The sequence below is a fragment of the Capra hircus genome, chromosome 3 (assembly GCF_001704415.2).
Source record: "Capra hircus breed San Clemente chromosome 3, ASM170441v1, whole genome shotgun sequence".
NCBI classification, from domain to species: Eukaryota; Metazoa; Chordata; class Mammalia; order Artiodactyla; family Bovidae; genus Capra; species Capra hircus.
This window is the reverse complement of record NC_030810.1, coordinates 107,744,946-107,768,477: the sequence shown is the minus strand read 5'-3', so window position 1 is coordinate 107,768,477 and position 23,532 is coordinate 107,744,946. Positions and strand designations below refer to the sequence as shown.

At 53.1% G+C, this 23,532-nt stretch overlaps 1 protein-coding gene across 4 annotated transcripts in view; it reads right to left on the bottom strand.

Annotated features, from left to right (window-relative positions):
• Positions 1 to 23,532, bottom strand: part of KIRREL (kin of IRRE like (Drosophila)) — a 104,137-nt gene that overhangs the window by 21,272 nt on the left and 59,333 nt on the right. For 3 of the 4 annotated variants that reach the window (XM_018046341.1, XM_018046339.1, XM_018046340.1), the window contains exon 2: positions 1,149 to 1,298. In XM_018046341.1, coding sequence (XP_017901830.1) covers positions 1,149 to 1,298 — 150 coding nt within the window. Of the gene's footprint in view, positions 1 to 1,148; positions 1,299 to 13,684; positions 14,759 to 23,532 lie in introns of those variants that run through there. The other variant, XM_018046342.1, reaches the window with a different exon arrangement.

The window sequence follows — 23,532 nt, the reverse complement described above, 5'->3', positions numbered from 1 at the left end:
CCTCACATTCTGTCGGCTTACATGGTCCCTACCCTCAGCTCCCTCCCACTGCCTCCCTCTGTTCAGAGGCTATCGATTCTTCTCACTCCATATCTATTGATCTCTCTCTCTCTCCCAGTTTCTTTCTCCTTCCATCATCAATAGATCCGCCAGCCCCTCTCCTTCCTTCATTGAGATTGCTCCATACAGACAAATTTCTCCTACCTGCTCTAATGCACAGAACCTGCAGCAAATAGTCTCAAGCCCTGGATAACAGTAAGAATAAAAAAATGCATAATCCCTCCCCACGCTTTTACCATTACACTGCTTGACAGCGAGCAGTGTGTTTTCACATATTCTCTCATTTGGTTCAAAACTCACAAACACTTTTATAAAGCTGCCAGACCTGCAGCTACTATGCCTATTTTACACAGTGGTAAACTAAGGCCCAGAGAGGTGAAGTGGCTTTCCTGAGGTTACCTAGCTGGAAGGCAGCAGAGGCGCGTTCTGACTCCCCATCCACTCTGCCAGGTGGCCTTTCCAGAAGTATCTCTACTTGCTTTGGAATAAAGGAGGGTTCCCCCTGTCCCCACCTTGACACATTATGTTTGTTTCCGAAGTGGCTCCATAGCGCTTGTTAAATGAATAAATAAGAGCTTAGGCTGAAATTAAAATGAATCTGTGGCCACAGAACAGACACTGCCTGGGCAGGGGGCAAGAGAGACGCTGGAGCAAAGCCAAGCTGGCAGGAAACACTTGCAGGACCTAGAAGCTGCTATGTCCTCTGTTGGCTCTTGCAGGGGGCTCTGGAGCCTCCCAGCCCCTCCTGCTTGGCCTGGCTGCCTGCAGCTCCTCTCGTGGTATCTGTCTGTCTAAAGCTGTCCTATGTAAAGGTCTTTTGGTTTCCCTTGATTCCTTGGGCTTCCCATTGGCCCTTTGTGAGCCAGTCTGCAACCCAGGAGGAAAGGCAGAGCTGTGGAGCTTGGACAGCAGTAGAGAGCGAGCTCGGGGCAGGCAGACAGACCGACTCACACAGACGTGGGAGAGGGGAGGAGAGCCCAGAGAAGGAACGTGGTGGGGAATGAAAGGATGTTGAGTCCAGTACTCTTTGTTGGTGAGGGGAGGGAGGCCAAGATGGGGTAGGCTAGGCGCTGGGCTGCCCCACTCACCTTTGAGGCCCTGCCCCATGCCCAGTGCCAGCCCATCCTTGGTCCACTGCACGATCCCCGAGTAGTTGAGCAGCACGCAGGGGAGCACGGCCCGCTGTCCGGCCACCACGGTCTGGTCGGCTGGCTCCTGGCTGAAGCGGGTCTGGGTCCCTGTCAAAGCCAAAGTTGGCACAGGGTCAGGAGGTGAGTGAGGAGAGGGCTGCACAAGAAGCCGTGCCTCCCAGGCTTCCGCTCCCACCCCGCAGTGGCCCGAGAGAGAGCCGCAGGCCAGGAAGCTGGACCCTCTGGTCCCCACCCCATGTCAGCCCCAAACCCTTCCCTCCAAGAAGCCATGTGCTGGCCCTAGATTCTTCCTTCCCTCCACGGCCCATGGGACTGGGTTTCAGAAGCTGAGGTGCTCAGCAAGCATAGAAAGTGGTGCAGTGTTATGTAAAGGCCTCAGAGACCAGGCTAGTCCAAGCCTCTCCTTGTTCAGACGAGGACACTGAGGAGGGAGGAGAGTCACTTTCCCAAGGGCACCCAGCGAGTTAAGGACAGAGCAGGATGCAAACCTGAGCCTAAGCCTGGGCTCCTCCTCGACCACCTCGACCAGGGCTCCCCCGTCCCCATACCCACATCACTGGGTGACGAATCCAGAGCACACGCCGCTGCTGATACCATGGTTGCCCGCAATCCCTGAGATGAATATCCTACCATATCCCCGCTTGGATCTGTGTACATGAGCCAATGTAAGGGGACGCGCGTGTGCAACTACGCCAACCGCAATTCCCCCTTGGACGCACCCAGCGAGTACACAATGGCACATCCTGTGGGATAGTCACATCCACCTGTATGTGTATAAATAAGCTTCCTGGGTGGCTGGTGGCAGATCCCAGACAAAGGAGCTCTGAACCCACTTCCTGTATGTTTATCCGGTCCCCTGTGTTCACCCCTTGCCCCCGAGCTCTGGAGGCATGAGTGCATACACACGATGGACACACCAGCACACGCCCAGCCTCCCGCCCCGTGGGAGCTGACAGGGCCACGTGACTTCGTTCCACTCTCCCTCTGGCTGCCGGAGCTACACATGGCTGCCCGGCTGGCAGCTCGGCCGGGAGCATTTGATTAGAGAACTGCAGAGTAATTGCCTTTAATTGCGGAGCCTAAATGGAGCAGGGAATTGGATTTCGGGTTTCTTCTCCCCTCTGCCCGCCCACCCCCCCACTGCTCCCACCCACCCACTCCAGCCACCGCTGGTCGGCAGTCCTGGGCACTGCACTGTGACTGTCAGCTTCCCGCGCTGGGCCCCAGGAGATGGAAGGGCTGCGGGACAGCCCAGCGAGAGGTCTGGGGCTTCCCACGCACGTCCCCGATCTGTCACACTCGGTAACCCAAATCAGTTTTCCCCCGGAACTCTGGGGACTCCTCCCCCTCTTTCCCTCCCCAGCTTCCAAGTCTTTTAGAGACCACAGTCTTCAGATTCAACTCTTTCCTAACCCAGCTTTCCAAAATCTCTCTGATCCTCCATCACTCCTACTGAGTATGCAAAAGAATGGTCCCGCGCCCATTCCAAGACCTCCCTGTTATTCACCAGGGACAGGACTCTTATCTTCTCATCCCTCCCTTCTTCTTTTTGCTCCTCCAGCTCTATTTCTCACCTTTCCAAAACTGCCTCACCTTTCTGCTTCTTCCAGAAAGTCCTCCTAGACTGATCTTTCAGTTCCCTGGGCAAACACAGCTTGTCCCACCTTTCAGCTCTGCTGTCACAGCTCTAGCCATGGAATTTTCTCTCCCAAGCTATCAGAGTCTAAGTCCATGCTTTTGTTTGTGGGTAGAGGGCGACTGTGGGTGGCAGTCTTTGCCCCCCCTACCTGTTCCATTAGAATGGGAACCTCTCCACAAGGCCGAGGCCCACACTGTCTCTTCTCTCTGAATCTCCCTGGACATTTGGCATCCACATCGGTTGTTGCATATCAAGGAGACCAAGTGAGAAAGGGGCAGAGCTAGGAGTGGACTGATGGCCAGCATATGATTTATTATGACCAGGCAGCCTCTCTTGGTTAAGTGTGTAAATCCAGTTTTCTGGGTCTGCAGGGTGTCAGGAAGTTAGAAACAGCAGCTCCCCAACTCTCTTGATCTGACATCCCATCTATATCTTCTAAGGGGAAAGGAAAAGGCTCAACCATATCTCCTGGGATTAGGGTGGCAGGTGCTGATATCCTGGGGGAGAGGTGGGTCAGGTGAGCAGCCCGTATTATTAATTCAGGCATTGCCCTCATTATTATTCAAATTTATTCATATCATTGCGCATTTCTCTAGTGCAGCTACAGGCTGCAAATCCTCCACACTCACGTTTCTCCTTCCCATGGCCCCCGGAGCCCAAGTCAAGGGCTCGCCTGTGCACCCTGGCTCAGAGATGGGATTTATATTCACAGCTTTCCTGCATGGGGCGAGGACACCCTAGTCTCCTGTTGAACTCCCCTGAGGACAGTGAGAAGCTGGTTCCTTGTCCACTGGTAGGTCAAGGAGGCAGCAAGATGGAGGCGGGAGGCCCTAGGAGTGTAAGTCAGAGATGGGTGGGTGTCTCGCCAGAGGGAGTGGTGTGACCTTGGCCTTGTCACTGCCCCTTCCCGGCCTCCTCCGTGTGCTCACCTATACAGTGACAAGTCTGGGCCAAGGACTGCAAAGTCCCTTTGAAGAGTAGAGGTTTAGGAAACACTTAGGTTTGTGTAGCGCCTCTGCCACGCACTTCCTACCAGTGTGACTGTGGCCAAGTTATTCTGAGCCTCATTCTCTTTACTGGTGTACTGGGGAACAATGACACCTACCTCGGACTGCTGGAGAGTTAAATGGGAAGAGGTGGATGATTTGCCTGGTACCTTCCCTGGCGTGTGCTCTCTGAATGGTAGCTATGAACTTATTTATCCTGGGCAGTTAGATAATCAGAGGGACGGATGGAAACCTGAGCTGTGACATGACAAAGATGACATCTGTCATTCTGGGGTTTTGAAATACAGTTCCCTCTTGGCGTAGGCTTGGTTGAAGCAATTTAGTCTGGAGACAGGGGGATGGAAGGAATGACTCCCAAGAGAGTCAAGAGGAAGAGAAACAAAGGGTCTCAGGAGTTTAACTCAGTGGAAAGGTCCTGTGGATCCTGAGCCTGCAAAAGTGACAGGCAGTGTTGGCTGACCCCCACACAGCCTCTGCAGCCAAGACAGTATCTAAGCCACAGTTCAGATGCCCGTGGGTTGTCCTGACCTGGATCACGATTAGGAGAAAGCCCTAAGCCTGCTGCGCCATGGCCAAGGCCCACTCACTCTTCTTTGTACACCCCAGGCTTCTGTCCTTGTCTCCACATCCTTATACAGGCCTTTCCTGGGCAGAACACTGCTCCCTCCCCTTCCCTTGGAATTCGAATAATCACCTCCCCTGTGAAGTCCTCCCTGCTTGCCCAAATGGCCTCAGAGCCCTCTGTACCCACTCCCCACCTCTGCTAGTGGGTGAGTCCAAGCTGCACTACCCACGCCTGCCCTGCCCAGGGAGAACTCCTTGCGTCTGGACTGTGTCACTCAGAGCGTCTGCCCCATCACCCAGCACAGGGCCTGACTGCCAGGCACACAAAGGTGTTGTGAATAAGTCTGTTGATTGATGGAGTGAGAATGAGCAAATGCCTGAATAAACAGTCCTGCCCGTGCAACCCCATCAGGGAAGGAGGCAGATACCCCATTTCTCCTGGTCAGGCTCATAGACTGCGGCAAAGGCAGGCAGGGCAGGAGAGTGGGAGGGCAGGACAGGGTTCTCCCTGCAGGCAGAGGAGTAAGAGTGCCGGGGGCAGGCCTGGGGGGCTCCCTGAAGCAGGGAATGTGGGGCAGAGCTGGGATGGGAAGGGGAACAGAACTCTGGAAGGTTCTGGTGCAATGATGGGGGTGAGTGAAGAGGGGATATGGGACTGCTGAGAAAAAAGCCTAGAAAGTGAGCAGAGAGATAAAGGCATCAACAGGCACAATAGGAAGGGGAGAGGTCGCTTTACAACCGAAAAGGAGGTACTTGGGTATATGTCAAGAAGGCACCAGGAACTGGTACCAGCAGCCTCACAAGCATACACACAAATCAGAGAACACACACATGCCTTCGAAGTCCTGGTGGCCTGGGTCTTCCACCGGCTGTGACATGTGACACAGAACGGAGTCTGCACTGGGACTGGCAGTGGGCGTGGGGGTGAAATGCCAGCCCCGTTGCCACGTCTACACACTACTTCCAGGAAATACTGAAAATGCAGGGGAATGGTCTCATGTGGGATGGGGAGCCAGGTGGGAGGGGGATCAAGAAGGGCCTGAACACAAACAGAATGCTGACGACAGCCTAGCCTCGGAAGCAAAAGCAGTGCCCTCGAATAAGCAGCCTCTCCTGCCTGGCAGCTCCAGTCTGGAGCAACTGCAAAGCCCCTTGTGTGTGTCCAAGCGAATTCCCTTCTGCTTTCAGTCTGCTGCTTCCCTGTCTTCAGACCCTGGCAGATGTTGGTGAGCTCTCAAGCAGCCGCTGTGAAGGCAGGCAGAGAAGAAGTGTGCTGCACACGGGTGCACGGGAGCTCGCACACTCACAGACCAACGGGGAGCCTGGCAGGGGCACCGGTGACGCTGGGAAGTAGAGACAAAGACAGACACCCACCCGGCGGAGGGAGAGAGAAAGGAGAATGGAGGAGAAGCAGGAAGAGAAGAAGAAGAGATCTTGGTTGGAAAAAGCCCAGGAAAAAAGAAGACAAGCGTCCAGGGCAGAGTCACAGAGAGACAAGCACCAGCAAAGATCTAGTGATACAAAGACCCAGGGAGCCACAGAAACCCAAGGCAGGAGAGCAGGCAGGCTGAGGATGGCAGGCAGATGGGGACGCAGGGAAAGACAAGGACAGCAGGGCAGGGAGGCGATGGTGAGTGTGGTCACAGGGGGCCAGGGCCTCATCTCCAGACTGGTTCCATCCTTTAGACATGTTCCCACGAGGCTGGGGCATCTCAGACTCCAGGTGCCCCTGCCCCAGCATTGTCACTAGGACAGGAGATTCCAAGGAGGCTCAGGCAGGGATTGCAGGCAGGTGAAGAGCTGAACAGTATGGGGAGGGCAAGGGGAACACAGAGGGACCTTGGGGAGAAATGAGAAGAGCAAAAGAGGGGTGCCATAGGGCAAAGGCCGCTGGGCTCCTCCCTGATGTCCCCCCAGCCCTCCTTCCTTCCGAGTTAACCCTGGGCCTCACCACCCTACCCCACAGCTCAAAGCACCCCTGGCCTTCATCTTGGGATGATTCCTCCCCTCTTCTTCCTCCCCATTGTTTGAGCTCGTTTTAGCACTTATCACAGCCTGCTTTGGATTAAAAGTTACTCGTGTGTGCGTTTCTGCCTCTCCTACTCTCCTGGGAGCCCCTGGAGAACAGAGATGCTTGAATTTTCCTTTCTTGTGTCTTCAGAGCTAGCAACATTCCTTAGTAATGCCAACTCCCGATTAGAAGACTCTATGTACTGGGCGCCGCTGCACATGCCTCAGAGACACTGTTCCCAGCCCAATGAAGGTTATGGTCTCCATGTTAGAGTAAAGGGAAATAAGGGAGCGGCAGAGATGAGGATGAACTCAGGACTTTTAGGCAGTATACTCCCTGGGGCTTCCCTGGTGGTTCAGATGGTAAAGGATCTGCCTGCAATGTGCAGACCCTGGTTCAATCCCAGGGTCAGGAAGATCCCCTGGAGAAGAGAATGGCAACCTACTCCAGTACTCTTGCCTGGAGAATTCCATGGACAGAGGAGCCTGGTGGGCTACAGTCCATGGGATTGCAAAGAGTCGGACAAGACTGAATGACTAACACACACACGCCCTGCTCTTGGTACCATGCTGTGCCATAAAAATATCCAAGAAGCATTTCCTGAATGTATGGGACTCATGCCACCCCCCAACCCACCCACCACAACCACCCCAGAGAAATTCTGGTGCCCCCGACCTCTACACTCATGTACTATTCTGATCTCCGCTCTACACTCAGACCTGCATCTTAACTGTGTTTACCTCCCGGAAGGGCAATGCCCCCTCCTCAGATCTGGCCTGTACTCTGTAACCACTCAGGCTTTGCCCCACTTGCAGCCACCATCCATCAGAGAAGGCTTGGTGTAAGTGTTCCTACGTGAACAGAGAGTGGGTCCAAAGCCTGGCAGGCCCATTACCAGCACCTGGAGGTTTCAGTCGATCGCAAAACTCCATCCGTTAAGCCGCCAACACCCTGCAGTAGGAGTCGTGGGGCTCATACAGGCCCTGCTTATGGCGTGCCAGTCACTGTACCAGGCATCGCTCTGAGACTAGTTTACTCAATGCCCCTGACAACTTCATGTGGTAGGAACCATTATTAGCCTAACAAGGGCACAAGCTTCAAAGAGATAAGCAACTTCCTTCCAGGCACACAGCTGGGAAGAGTCTGGGCCAGCAAGCACAGTGAGGGGCCAGGACACCCGGCTCCCTTACAATGCCATCTCTCCAGCTTGGTCTCTCACTATCCCCTGGGCCTCTCAGCTCAGACTCTGGCCACTGTGCAGACTGGGGCCTCTCCGTCTCCCCTTGGCAGGGTCCCCTCACCAGGACACCCTCTCCTGTCTCTCAGCACCATGCCACCCCTCCATCCCCACCCTGAGCATCCTGGGGCCACACTGCTGTCCAGCCCAGCTGGCTCTCCACCTCCCTCCTCCGCACAGCACAGAAGAGGCCACGTGTCCCTACCTCTGCGTGTGAACACATTTGCTCCCACTGGGTGTGTTCCCGGGACTGGGGACCAGGCTTCCACAGAGGCCTGGTGAAGACAGTGAGATTTCCATCCCTTTAAAAAATTTTTCTTTCTGGCCACCCCATGTGGCATGTGAGATCTCGGTTGTCTGGCCAAGGATCTAACTCTGTGCCCCCTGCCTTGGGAGCGAGGAGTCTGAACCACTGGAGAAGTCCTTGAATCCCATTTTAAAAATATCTATATTTGTTTGTCTGCACTGGTGAGATCTAGTTCCCTGACCAGGGGTCGAGCCCAGGCCCCCTGCACTGGGAGCTCGGGGTCTTAGCCACTGGATCACCAGGGAAGTCCCTGAATCCCATTTTTGACTGAAAACTAGGAAGTGACCTCTACATCTACCGCAGAGAGTCTGGAAATGCTGACGGATTCTCAGACACAGTTGTGTACTTCTTGTGCACACATGTACAAATAGGTACATATGTTCACTGGTGCTCACACACACACACACCTTCTTGCACCTCTGCATTCAAGTACACTGCACGGGTGCCTTTCTGCACTCATGTCTTGGCACATAGACCTTGGTGGTCATGTTCCTGGAGCCTTGCCCGCCAGGCCAGCTGGGAACCAGAGAGGGAGCTGGGGCCAAGCACAGGAGCCTCCAAGGAAGCCGGGCTGCAGGAGATGGGGGTGGTGGAGGCCAAGCCCTGTCTCCCCGGATTTATCAAACGAGCAGTAATGAACCCCCTGGGCCGGAGCAGTCCCCATGCTCACCACTCCAGATCGCTGCTGGTTCAAAGGGAAGCCTTTGATTCGCACCGACAGCTTTCAGATGGAACTAAATCTCTCCACACTCCACTCTTCCTCCGGCCACCCTCCCTCTGCCCTCACATCTTTGCTCTCCCCTCCTCCCTCAGGCTCTCTCCCCCTCCCCAGCCATCCCCTCTCCCTCTCTATGAAAAATACAACAGCCAGAGAGGGCCCCTCCCCTTGGTTGGATTCTCTCATGGAGAAAAGAGGATTGCGATTCTCTGGGCTAGGCCAGCAAAAGGGAGAGGAGAGAAGAAAGAGAGATTTGCACTTTTGATAGAGGCGAGAAGGCAGGGGGGAGAAGGGAGGAAGGGGGGTTGCGGAGAGAGAAAATGCAAGCAAGAGCAAGCGCTGGCGGGGCAAAGACATGGAACCTAGCAGAAAAGACAGAGATCCTGGCTGCCCCACAGTGGAGACGTAGAGGCAGAGAGAGAAGCAGGTTCAGGACCCTTGGAAGAGAAGTTGCCAGGAGGGAAGTACCACGCCATCTAGCTGACTGGCATGAGGGGTGTGGGTCTGTAGACTCTGCTTTATACAGGGCCCAGCCTAGAATCCAAGTGTCCAAATGCGATGTGACCCAGTGACTATAAGCCCCTTCTTGGATAAGTCAGGGGTCAGGGGTCAGAAAGCTGCACTGACTTGCTTCCAGCAGATAATCTCGGGCTTGGCTGTGAGTAGAGGTCTGGTGATATAGATATCAGAAGGATGCCCCATGACAAGTTACTAAGCATTCAAAGACTATCATCGCCCCGACCCTGCTGCCCACCAGCATTTACCATACCAAAGTACTCTGCCTGCACTTCACAGTCTGGAGTAGAAAAGACCCAGTGGGCAGCACGGGCCTGAGGAACAGACGCCTCAACTCCAACTTCACCCTCTTCCCAGGTTTGGTCCTTTCTCACCCCACAAGGTCAAAGCCAGAGGCAGAAGAACCAGTTTCCCTTCCCTCCCTTCAACCAGCTTGGCCAAGCCACCCTGATGTCTATCTCCAAGGCTGGGATTTGGTAGGGACAGCTGAAGGGGAATCTTTCCAGGGACCAGATGGGCTTTTACAAGTGGCCACAATCTGGCCTGGTTTCCTTGCATTGAACAGACCAGAAAGACTGGCCGCAGGGCTGGTATTCACAGCGACAGGACACAGGAGTTTATTGGTCTGGGCCAGCATGTTAGTCACTGCAAGAGGCAAGAACAGAACCTTGAAAGAGGCCAGGGGAACTGGCCCAGCGCTGCCTGCCGGGAGGGACAGCGTACAATGGGCCACAAGTCAGGAGGCAGGGGCTTTCTGGGCTTGACTCCACCCCACCCAGCAGCAGGACTTTGGGGGGTGGGGAGGAGGGGTCGCTTCCCTTCTCTGGGTCTCAGCTCTTTGTAACGAGCAGGGGGTAAAGTACTAGGCTCTGAAAGACCTCTCTTGCTATGAGGTTCTAAGATTCTACTGCATCCCCTGCGCTTCTGGGGCCTCAGGTGGACCTTGCTGACATTTCTAAGGACTCAGCCCAGTGCTCCGGACTGTGAGAGAGTCGGCACACCTGGGGCCATCCTGGCCTTTCCGTCCAGCAGGCATGTGGAAGGAAGGCTGCAAGTTTATGACATCAAGACAGCAGCTGAGAAAGGCCAGTCTTTGGTTCCCTTCCCTGCCAGCAGGTTCATGGTGGGAAAAGAAAAAGAAAGGATAAGAGGGCAGGCAATCCTGGGTCTCCAAAGTGACCTGCCAGCCCAGACCCACTCACAAGGATGTTGAGCTCCTGAACTAAAAAAGACGGGCAGGTGCGGCGGGGAACACTCCCCCAACCCTGCTGTATTTGGCTGACCAGCCCCCTCTGCCCTGCCAGCCTGAGGCACCTGGGCCAGACCTGATCTGACAACTTTATGCAAATACGCCCTGGCAGGGGACCCTGAGAGTGTTCTATGGGAAGGACAACAGCGTTGCAAGCCCAAGTGGGGTTGGCTGGAGCAGGTATGACAGGCGGGAGGAGAAAGTGGGGAGGGTGGCAGGGGTGGTGGATGGTCTACTGAAAAACTGAATTTCAATCTGGCTTCAGTGGGCGAGGGAAGGGCAGTGCAGGAGAGAGGAGGCAGGTGGCCGACAAGGACTTTGCTCAGAGAGAAGACGGAGGGTAAGATGGAGAAAGACAGCAAAAGGCAGGGAGAGAGAGGGAAGCAGAAGAGAGAGCCGAAGAGGACAGTCACAAAGTCAGAGAAGGGACAGAGGACAAGACAAAGAGATAGAACAGAGAAAGAGAATGTTTAATTAGAAAGAGAATCTGAAGGCTGGTGCTGGAAAGGACCTTAATCACCAGTTCAGAACCTTTAGTTTGAAGAAGCTTGGGGTTGGTAAAAGGAAAAAGGTATCTGGGGGAAGCATGCTCCCCAAACTTCTGGTGGCAGCCTCCAAGTTACAGAGGGCTCCTCTCCCCAGGGTCAGGGTGCAGCCCCAAATCTCCTCATCCTGCGATGATGATGGGGGCAAGATGGGGGGGGGGAGTGGTGGTCAGGAATCTTTACCTGGGCACCCTGCCTTCCCTAAAGGAAGTTGGGGAAGCAGCAAGGGAGAAACTGGAGAAGCTGGGAAAACACCATTTGTAAGCGGGAAGTGAGAGTCAGGAAAGGTGTAATGGACCATCTGGGAGAGGAAATCGGGGATGGAGATAGGAAATCGGAGAAGGGGCGGGGGCAGCAGAGGCCCCTGGGGGCTGTGCAGGCAGATGGGCGGGGAGATCTGGGGCGGATTACCACCCTCTGGCCTCAACTGAAGGTCTTGAGCATTTAGGTCAAAGTAAAGGAGTGAAATCCTTGAGAAATGGAAGGGATTTTGGAAAGGATTAGCCAAGGTCGGGGAGGAGGAGAGGATGAGGTAGGCTGGATCTGAGGTAATTCCTAAGGCAGCTCACAAAAGGCCCTGGTGTCTACCCACAAACCAAAGGGGGCCCGAGTCAGTGCTCCCCCTCCCATAGGAGGCCCCAGAGGGCTAGTGCATACTTGTCCTGGGCAGCAGTGTGCCCACCAGGAGGGAAGCCAGCGTGTCTCCTGTCAGCCACCTACCAACCCCGGGGAAACAAGAAGTCCATCCTGGGGTCTGACCCCATTCCCTCCTCCCACCATGAACCACTTCCCTCTGGCTCCCCTCTCAGGCAGGGAGGCACAGGGGCCCCTACAAGTTCCACTCTGAAAGCGCCCTGGCTTGCTTTAACATTTTTAGTTACCATGTTATGAATACGGCTTCAGAATACAATCTGAGAGTAGCGAGGATTGTGCCCCTGAGGCCCCCTGGCCAGCTTGAAGCCCAGGAAGAAATGCAGGCTAGCCCCCAGACATAGAAGTCTCCCGGCACTTTTAGGAACAGTCGCCAGAATGGAAGTGAAAGTGTTAGTCACTCAGTTGCATCCGACTCGTTGCGACCACCATGGACTGTGACCACCATGGACTGTGACCACCATGGACTGTAGCATCCCAGGTTCCATGGAATTCTCCAGACAAGAATACTAGAATGAGCTGCCATGCCGTTCTTTAGGGGATCTTCCTGACCCAGGGATCAAACCCAGGTCTCCTGCATTGCAGGCAGATTCTTTACCATCTGAGCCAACAAGTTGCCAGAATAAATAGCCTTAACTCTGAGAAATCCAGAAACGTGAGGGCTGGGGCAGCAGAAAGGAGGGCATTCTCCTCTTTAACTGGAAACCAAAAGATCCAGAAGGAAATATGGGTCTTCTGAGCCCCAGTTCAATTCCTGGGTTGGAAAGATCTCCTGGAGAAGGGATAGGCTACCCACTCCAGTATTGATGGGTTCCCTTGTGGCTCGGATGGTAAAGAATCCGCCTGCAATGTGGGAGATCTGGGTTTGATCCCTGGGTAGGGAAGATCCCCTGGAGGAAGGAAGGCATGGCAACCCACTCCAGTATTCTTGCCTGGAGAATCCCTATGGACAGAGGAGCCTGGCGGGCTACTGGGGGTCTCAAAGACTGAGTGACTAAGCACAGCACAGACACCAGACAGGACCTCTTGCAGACACTTCTCCATTGCTAAGTTTAACGACCTTTGTTATATTTTTGCATCAACTCATACTCCACCCACCTCAAAATTAAAGAATAAAAAAGAAAGAAAGAAATAGCAGCAGGTCAGATCCAGGTGTTAGACCTTAATCAGGAACCCTTCAGCACAGGGGACTCTGCAGATTCTCTAGTACTTCCAGACGGACTACCTGACTCTGAGAGCCAGGTGAGCAACTAACCTGGGAGAGCATGGGGCTCTGACGAGTGGCCTTGACCTTGGCTCTGGCTCTGTACTAGTGCCTCTGAGAAAGGCTGCCTTGGCAGACATGCGTCACACCCATAACAAAGGCGCACCCCCAGGCTCCATCACTGAACCTTCCTTACAAACCCCTAGAATGGACATTAATGACTGTGGCTCCCAGGGGAGCAGATTTTTTTAATTCACATAAGAACTTTCTAGTAGCACTTGGCAATGAGCTCCTTGTCCCTAGAAGTATTTAAGATAAGGGTGGATGACTACCAGACAGCAATGTTCCAGAGGACTCTGGATAATATTTAAGATCCCTTTCAATTCTGGTTCTTTATGATTCTATTCACACACCTCATATCTTACCTTGGACACACACCTATCAAATAATCAATTTGTAACAGTTCAATCAAGGTGGACTTAAATGATTCGCAGAACTTAAGTTTAAAAGAAGGAATTCTAAACAGAGCCATTTGCAGGGGAAAAAAAAAAAAAAAAAACAGTTCAAAAAAACCGTCTAGGCTGGCAGTCAAGGATTAAGCAAGACTTTGGTCCCATGGCAAATAACCATGAAACTTCAATGTTTCGTGTAGCTTGAGACCTGCAGTTTATTCTGTAACTAACTATACTGTATTTTACTCTCGCTCCTTTTTCACATGAAGAGATTGCAAACTCCTTAAAGTGACACATATGATGTTGGTTGTGTTTGTCCCAGAATGTGCTTTGCAAACAATAGGTGCTCAATAAATGTTTATCATATGATTACCTGAATTAATGGATAAAGCACCTGCACCCAGAGGACGTCAACTCAATTCGACATTCATTCATTCATGTAGCAAGCATTTTAGGAGTGTCTACTACCAACCGGCCCTGGGCTCTGGGATGCAAAGGGAACAAGACGACAGGCCTATTCCTGCCACCGCCTAGCTTCCACTCGAGTATCCGGGCAAGATGGCGCGATGAGGGCCCTGATGGAGGGACGTCAAGGAAAGAGCTCTACATCAGTGAATGCTCCCCATGTCTGACTTCCACCCGGTCTGCCCTTGGGCTGAGACCCCTGTCTTGTTGCCCTTTGTTAGTTCTCAGTCCTTTCTACATCGTACTGGTTAAACATTGTAGACCTTGCTTGGCACACGGTAAGTATCCAGTAAACACTCATTTACTGATTAGAACTGCCTTGAGTCTTGAGGACAAGATGGATTTCAACAGCCAGAGAGCTGGGGGAAGGGCATTCCAGACAAAAGGAACAGCGTGAGCCAAGTCATGGAGACATAAAAGACCAGCAAGCAGTTGGAAGTGGAGGGAATTTAAGCAGATAAAGAAATTAGAACCAAGGTCATATCTCTAAAAATTAAACAGTTTCTCCTTCTGGGCATTCCTGTCTCTGCCCTCCGGAAACTTCTAGGCTGTTGAGAAAGACTAGGGGCATGACATAGAAAGAGGTCTAGATTCAGGAAGACAGAAGTAGCAGTTGGGGCTGATCCAGGCTGCACAGACTCACCCTGTGTCTACCTGGTGAGATTTGGGGATGGGCTTAGAAGGACCCAAAGGGCCAAGGTGGCTGTCTGAAGGCGGATGGTGTGTGTGAGACTGTGCGCTCGGTGTGTCCTTGATTGCATGCACGTGTCTAGTGAGCTTGTGTGTGTTAGTGCACATCTACACACAAGTGTTGGTACGTAGCCACCCAAACGGAGAATGGGGCGCTTTCTGCCTATAACTAGGACATTCGGGGCTTTTCCAATTAATCTCCATTAAAAAGATTTCCCGCAAAGGCGCTTCTAGAGGCCCCAAGTTGGGGTCATCTGGATCAATCCTGCACAAAGTAAAAGCAGCTCCATCCGGCAGCTCAATCGATCTATCTAACTTGGTTCATTCTACACGTGCAAGGGGCACGGAATGTTAATTTGCTGCGGGGAGCTGAGGGAGCCCAGCAGTGGAGGCTCTGTAATTAACAGCTGGAGGAGCAGGTCTCAATATGGTGGCATCCAATTGCAGCAGCCAGCACAGGGGAGGGAGCACCCACAGGTAGGTCTTCGTGCTGATGAACACTGGTCTCTCTGTCTGCTCCTGATCTTTCTTGTTCTGCCCGACTCAGTTTGCCTGCCAAAGGAAACACAAATGCCCCAAGAACAGAGAAACCCAGGAAAACCAAATCATTCATCCAACAACTGTTGGAAGTTTACAGAATGTTGACGGGAAGACCTGGTGCTGACGACCGAGGCAAGACTCCATGGAGAGATCTTCTCTTCTAGGCCATGATCACCGGGGACTGCTCCCCAAAGCATGTGGAAGCCAGAGCAGCTCTTTGGTCTTATTCCCATGAAGGAGGCAGGAATTTAGCAGAAAGGGGAGAGCACCCTACATGTGCAGCCACCCCAACATCTAGCAGGTCAACACCTGCTCCCGTTCAGTGTCTGCTACAAATCTTTCAAATTCCTGTTCTCCAGGCAGTCTTCCCAGAGGGGTTATGAAGAAAGTATTGATCTTCCTCTCTCATCCTTTCCAAACCAGCCCCTCTGGCCTGTGCCCTCATCAGCTTTTCCCATGTGCTCGTGCCCTTTTCAACCTTTCTGCTACAAAATTTCTATAAGAATTTCACTGACCTGGAGACACCCAGCCCTGCTCACTTGTCTCTCTGTCCTGCGTTCTGTGTCGGCCTCAGGACAGCCCAGATGCCAGAGGAGAAGCCAGGAATATGCCTGACGGATGCACAGACCTCCATTCAGATACAGGAGAAACCCTGGAGAAAGCAGCCTGCCTCTCCCTTCATGCTTTCTCTCTGCATCTCTGATTCTTTCTTTCCCTTTTTGATCTCCCTGTGTTGCCCCCCAGGGAAATGGAGAGTTGGAAGCGGGGGGAGTCCTCTCCTTCCTCCACCTCTGTTGTCCCCAGTCTCTGCAATAACCTAATGATTTCTCATTTAGCTGCCTAGCCCTCGATGGGGAGAGGCGCCCTTTGATTGCTTGTGACACCAATCTCACAACAAATTTAGCACCTCGTTTCCTGGACGAGCCAATATTCCTCCTCGATTATCTCCCTGTGAGGGGGACAGGGTGCCGTGCATTCCAACGAGTAGCTTATGCCTTGCCCGGTATCAGAGTCAATCAAGCTCACAGCTCTGGAAGGAAGGATGGAAGGGTGGGGTGGGAGAAGGTTCCCATGGGAGAACAGGAGAGCTCCAAGAGCAAGAAAAAGACAAGGAGGATGCTGGAAACCTGGCTCTCTGGTGCAGCTTATGTGCAGCTTCTCTGAGATGGGGATGGGAGTGGTGTGACCTTGACTCAGATGATTCTGGAACTTCCTTCCTAAGCCACGCCTGAGACCCTGGCATTTCATCCAGCCACCCTCTAGATCTTGGTGTGGGGCTAATGGAAGGAGGAAAAGGATGCCCTGGAGTCACTCTATTTCACCTTGGAATGAAACAAGGGACAAAGAATCACTTCTGGACCCCAGGTCCCCCACTCCAGCATTCCTCAACCCCTTGTGTCCCATGGAAATGACTTTCCTGAACAAAATCATTTGCTCCCGGCCGAGATCTGCCCCACATGACTGATGAGGGGAGATGAAAAGAAATTTCTCCAGCCCAAGAGGCAGTGAGTTGGAAGGATGGGGTGGGAGATTCTCTGAAAGGAATCTACGGAGAAGGAAGGGCAGGCTGAAATCAGAGCCGCGGGGGACTTCTGACAGGACCCCAGAAAATGGATCAAAAGAGAAACGGGGAGGGGAGTCATGAGGAAATATTGCTTCAGGGTAAGAGGGGGAACGAGGGGAGGCCAGAGAACCAGGAGAACCCCGCTGGAGACAGAGGGCCCCAAACATATGCCCACAGAAGTGAGAGAGCCTGTGCTAGGTGGGCCGTGTGCAGGGGAAAGGAGTGGGGTGGGCGCGTGTGGCGGGGAGATGGAGAAGGCGGGGCAAAGGACGAAGATGCCCAGGACATGAGCCGCAAGGGGACAGGAGTATCAGGCAGGATGCAGGACACCTGCCAGGAGAGGCGGAAGGAGGTGCCGAAGAAGAAGGAGGAAGGGGCTGATCGCCAGGAGGGAGAGCAGATGGTTGCTGTCATTAAACGGATTCCAGTAAGTCCAGGATGCCTTAGACAGCAGAGACAGGCTCGGGTAAGCAGTGGGAGGGGGGAATCAAGGAGCAGAGCCTTGGAGGAAGCCCCACACCGACCTGTACCGATTACACATCTACCCACATCAACCCTCCTGAGTCCTCCTTCCACACTAACCTCAAGCAGGAACCCCTAACCCAGCATCAACCGAAACATTCATACCAATCTGAACCTGTCCTAACAATCATTCTAACCCCATATCTGAACTAGAACATGAGCTTTTAGAAGGTAACGCATCTCAGATTCCCTCAGGGTCTGGTCAGCAGAAGTGATCAACAGATGTTTATTGAATATAGGAACACAGAAACCAAATCTTTACCCTCGCCCTTAACTGCCGCCCCTGTTTCAAGCCTGACCCCTCCTGCCTACCGCAGTGCCCTGCTGTGCACTGGTCTACTCCAGGCCCCAGCTCTCACTCTCTTCCTACCACAATCCTAAAGGCCATGTTCTTAACTACAATTTCACTTCATTAACTATAATCTGCTTTCTTTTTTTATCTCCCTCCACCTCTGGGTAGGTGGTTCAAATTCATCTGGGCAATCAAGGGTAGAGACAAATAAAAGACAGCAACTCCACCTGGAGGCCAAAACAAGGTGGGAAGGTAGCCCTGAATTCTCAGGTTAATCGTGGAGGTTTTCTTCTCTGCTTGGAACTTTCTGCCCCCAGGGTCCTACAAAGTGGGATGGAACACAACTGTGAGGTTCTAGCCAAAGGAGCCTAATGCTTGAGACCCCAGGAAGAGTGAGTCAGATCTGAAGAGGCAGCGTGAGCAGAGAGAAATATGACAGAGAATAAGTGAATGGGCTCCAGGCCAGGAAGCAGAGACCCTACATCTATCTCCCGCTCACAGCTCCGACCCTGGGGTCACGTGCCAGGACACGGGGCACAGGGAGCCTTCAGGGGGGTCTATGGGAAGCCTCACCGCAGGGAAGGTGCTGGGAGGGTGCCAGGATGCCCCAGAGACTTTGCCTATTGGCCCCCTGACTCTGGAACAGGGAACAGGTCCCTCTGGTCTATCCTTCCTCCAAGGAGCAAGGCTTCCTCCATCTCTCAGGACCCGTGGTCGCAGTGCCTGGGAGAGGAGCCGAGTACTCTGCTCTTGTTGCAGCCAAAACTGATAATGGGGAAGTGTGATGGATGAGCTGGGTTTGGACCCCCCAGCTCAGGGAGTGGGAGGATGCAGTTAGCCTGTCATTCTCCCCAGGGGATGAAGCATCAGTCCCTGATGTTGTCTGGGATGTGCACACCTCTAAGATGTCTCCCTAACCAAGATTCCTGGGAGATCGGTCTCCAACCACTTCTTGACAGAAAGACCTCTGACTGAAACACCTGCACCAGCTCCCTGGGCTCTGCCGAAAGCCGGGTGGGGAACTCCGGTGCGAGAATCCCCGGCCCTGGGTGAGACTCAGTGCCTCCGGCCAGCTGCCGCCTCTGCGGGGGCCACTTTGAGGGAGGGAGTGGAAAAGCCTGCCTCTGCACGGCTGGGGCCTCCAGGCATTTCTCAGTGACAGCCATGGGCCTTGGAAGCCTGGGGCAGGGCAGGCAGGGAGGAGGGAGAGCGATGGTACAGAATAATAATGAAGGATTTTTAATAACTCGTCAGCTATGGTGTCAGCTCAACAGCAGTGGCAGCACAACCCGTTGGGAAAACTTTGTGAGGAATTGTGTTCCTGGGAAGTGGAGGAGTCACAAGGGCTGAGGGCGAGAAGCATCCTCCTCATCCCCGGCCTCACAGAGCTTTGAGTTAGCATCCAGCCAGTGCAGTGGTACAGGGTGAAGGGCAAACAGTCACAAAGCCCCAGGCCTGGCCCTCTGGGAGCTTCCACCCTGGGCCAGACCCATGGGTCACAGCCAGGGCTGAGGACAGGAGCAGTCTATGATGTCACTGCAGAGCGCAGGCAAGCCACCCTCCAGGAAAACACAACCCCCAGCTTAATTTCTGAAGCCAATCAGCTGGAAGGCAATTACACACTTATCAAAGGGCTCCTTCTCTTTACCTAATAATTCACTAAGGAATTGTTTGAAGTAGGACTGCCATCAAAGACACTGCTGGCGAAAGCCCTGGTGACCCTCTTCCCCTCATTTTTCAGATGAGGACACGCAGGTCCAAAGAGGTTGCAGAGACAGTTGGTGGCTGGGCAGGACTCCTTGAAATGAGAGATCCGAGTCTCCAAAAAATAAATATGATTCTATAAAAATAGAATTTCCGTATACTTTTCCAGGGCCAACTGCTACAGAGAGGGCAGCACCCTGGGACTCCAGTGTGTCAAGGGAAAGGCTTTTGAGATGGGAGCCATGGGGGAACTTGGGGCAACCCATCATAACGATTATATGCCTTCTGTTCTCCTCAGATCATTCTAGGAAGTCTTCCTGGAAGCAGTGGCTATGGGTGTGGGCTGGGAATTGGAGAGATTTCTCAAGCCCTTGCAGTGATAGGTACAAAAGGGTTTAGTGACATAGATAGAGGGGAATATTTGAGGTCTATAAAATGCCTTGGAAAGGAATGAAAAGATGAGCGTACTTAGACACATGTGAAAGGCACAGGGGCTGATGTGTGAGAGCTCAGAACGGTTCCAGCCCTTAGGAGGTCAAGGACCCTAAAAGTTTATTGGCTCTGAGCAGACCACCAAAGACAAGGCAGGGTTTCCCCTCCAAGTCCATAGTGGTGAGCTAGCTGGGCTCCCCTGGAAGCTGGAAGCCCTGGCAGTCTGCAGAGAGCACCCCACACTTTCCTCAACCCTAAAATCCAGCAGAAGGGTGGGTGGGTGTCAAACCCTCAGTTGCCTTCACTGTAGGCCACAGTGCTGGGGTTGGGGGACTCACATGTCTATCCCATCCAATCCCAAGAGCCCTGGGGACTGCAACATCTCTTCATCCCCAGACGGGGCACACAACAGTCATTTAACCAGGGTTTGATGGATGAAGAAAGAAGTGCTGGGGGCTTTTGATGAGAAGATAAACAAAGGTCTGGAAGCAGGGGGTGGGGTGTGGCAAGGCGAGGGCACCTCCACACCCTTGAAGAAGGCCAAGACTCTTTTAGAAAGAGAAACTAAAGCACCCAAGGAGTAGACATGCGTTCCAGATGAGAAGTCCTGAAATGAAAGCCAGCAGCCAGCCCCACAGCCCCAAGCCCAGGCTGCCAGCCCCCCCTGCCCAGCCAACCGTTCTGCAAGATGTAAAGTGCTATCTAAACGTGATGCATTATTAACACTTTAGAAATCATATTTCACAGTCGCCTGGCTGAAGCTGGGAAATGAATTCTTCTTCCTGGTCTCTGGCAGGGGAATGATCTTTGGAGCCAAATGTGACAGAAGTGACATGTGACTAGGGGCCAAGAGAGGGCAGTGGGGGGTCGAGGCCATGGGCGCCCATGCCCAGCAGGTCCTGGGGGCTCTTCTTCCACCTGGAGCCTCAAACTAAACACTCTACCCCAGGCAAGGCAATCAAGCTGACCCTTCCCTCTCCCACTTGATCAACCTTTCAGATCAACCACTCTGCCAGGAGTCCCTGGCAGAAGGCAGAGCCTGTGACCCAGCCCCTCACCCCAGGACATGCTGAGCACCTCCTCAGGTGCAGGAGGGGTTACAGAGGGTGGAGGATGCTCCAGTCCGATGATGAGGCAAGTACTCAGGATGGACACACAGGGGCAGATCTAGAAGGATGATGGGCCCTAAGTCACCACTGCTTCACGGAACAAGAGGGCTCAGGGCAGGTGGGGGAAGCGGTGCGAGGAGGAGTTTAGGACGAGTGTCCTGGGTGGGGTGAGAGGCCTCCCGGCAGTCCCAGAGGTGAAAAAGAGAGCCGTGATGACAAACAGGGAGGTGTTTCGCCCAATTGGGCTGGAAGGAAAGGAGTGGGCAGGATGAGGGGTGGGAGGAGTGTGTCCTGGGCAGAAGGGAGGAAGCAGGCAGTGAGCTGCATCCTGTCCTTATTGGAGAATCACGGGCCATGACATGGGGAGGGAGGAGGGGGATGAGGGGAATCCTGACTGCAAAGACCAGCACCTACTCATCAGTAAGAAACCAGAGGACCTCCCAAAGTGAGTGTGGGAGGGGAGAAGATGTCAAAGTGACTGCCATTCCCCCATCCCAGGACCCACCCTGGTCTTCCTTGAGGGTGCTGGGCTCCTGCCCATGTGCTCCATTAGCCATGCACGAGGCTCGTTATTAGGCACGGGGAACAGACAAACTGATTTTCAATTAAAACCTTATCTACGGGGTGCAAAGATATAAAGGCGGGTGGGGTTGATTCTTTTCTAAGGCAGCCTTCAATATTTGCAGTGCCTGGACGGAGACAAAGGGAGGGTGCCCAGGCAGCCCTGGCGACATATAAATTCTGCTCATAATTACATGACTTTCAACACCATGATATGCCAATAAAGTATTTGCAGGGCACACAAATTAATGGCATGTTGGCATTCCCAAGACAGTGCTTGGACGGCCAGGGCACCAGGAGGGGCTGCCGCTCCCGCCTAGGAGGTTGGAGGAGCTGAAGTTGCTGACACAGACCCCCTCCTCGGTCCTTCGTCAAAGTTGACCACTCTTCAGGTCCCCCAGACTGGCCAGTTTCTATCTCTTGGAACCCCTCCCCCACCCCCACCCGCCCAGCTCTGTTAGGGCCACAAACGTAAAGGATTTAAGTTGTGTTTCTTCCAGAAGGAAGTGGACAAGCGCCTGAGGGGGTGAGGCGAGAGGCGCTGCAGTGCTGTGAACAGCTGCTGGGGATGACAGCAAATGTCAGGCTCTCACAGTTCAGGAGCGGTTCCCTCCCTCCCTGAGTGTGGTCCGTTCCTCAGCTCCCTGCTTCTTCAGGTGGGCCAGCAAGAGACTCCCAGCCTCTTCCCTCTCCCTCCTTCTCATTCATCAGAAGGAAAGGCAGACGGCACGGTGGCAAGTCCTTGGGGCTTTGGTTGCACCAAGTGCCAGCTCAGAGCCCCTGTTTCATCAGTGGTCAAACAGGGATAGTGGATGGACCAGGAAAGGGGGCAGCAGGCAGCTCCCTCTGTATATCCGCCTCCCTCACACCCCACCTCCACCCACTGTTTAGGCAGTAAACTTGTCAGCACGAGGAACTTCATCTTCCCCATCTCTCTCTCTCTCTCTCTCTCTCTCTCTCTCTCTCGTTTCAATATTCCCTGGCACGGTCTGCTCTGCAGGAGTGGAAATTCAATAAAATAAATATTTGTTGAATTGAACAGAATGGAGGAAGATAGATGAATGAGGAATTCTCACAGCAGTTTGGTGGGAGCAGGTTTTAGTAGAGGGAGTAGCAAAAAGTGCATCAGCTGTAAATCAGAAGAACTGGCTTGAACTCCAGCTCTGCCGTTTACAACCAGGGAGATGGTGGTGGAGCCAGCACTCCTGTCCAGGCCCCCAAATCCTCATCTACAGAGAGCAGGTGTTGGACAGAAGATCCGTGAGAAGACCTCCAACCCTGAGATGGTAGGAGGATGGGGAGTGGGCTCGAGAGCCACCTTAAGGAAATGTCACGAGGAGCTCCTGGCATGGGCCTGGGTTGGCCATTGGCACATTGCTCAGCACTCAGCATGCAGTTTGGAATAAGCAAAAATTATATAATAGCAATAATGATGTTTCCAAAGGCATCCACGGGCAACTTGTCGGTGAGAAATCCTGCTGATAACTTCTGTGGAAGAATTTCTGTCAACTTGAAGCTGTCTGCCCCTGGTTTCACCCTCACTCACCCTCAGCTCCAATCCATTCCCAACACTTTGACAGTCCATGGGGTCACAAAGAGCTGGACATGACTGGATGAGGGGTGGAGGTTGGTGATCAGGAATACTATCAGAGGCGATATCACTTAGATAGATATCACTTAGATTTGAAAAATGGAAGGTGTTTACAAGATTTGAAAAATGGGACATGTTTACAAGGTTGGTGATCAGGAATACTATCAGAGGTGATATTACTTAGATATCACTTAGATTTGAAAAATGGGAGGTGTTTACAAGCAGATCCGAAAGATCCGCTGGACAAGGGATAGGCTGCCCACTCCGGTTCTCTTGTGGCTCAGCTGGTAAAGAACCCACCTGCAGTGTGGGAGACCCGGGTTCGATCCATGGGTTGGGAAGATCCCTTGGAGAAGGGAAAGGCTACTCACTCTAGTATTCTGGGCCTGGAGAATTTCATGGACTGTATAGTGCACGGGGTCACAAAGAGTCGGACACAACTAAGTGACTTTCACTGAAAAGTAGATAAGAGGGGCACTAGGGTGAGGGTGGAGGAATTCCTCCAGGCAGAATGTAAAGGTGAGCAAGGGCTCAGAGGCAAGGATTTTTGGTGAACTCTGATCTGCAAGTGGTCCTTTTTTTCTTTTTGACCACACTGCATGACTGAAGGATCTTAGTTCCCTGACCAGGGATTGAACCCATGCCCCCCTGCAGTGGAAACATGGACTCTTAACCACTGGACCACTAGGGAAGTCCCTCTGCAAGTGGTTCTGATGAGGAAGGGAGACAAAGAGAGAAAGAGAAATGGGGC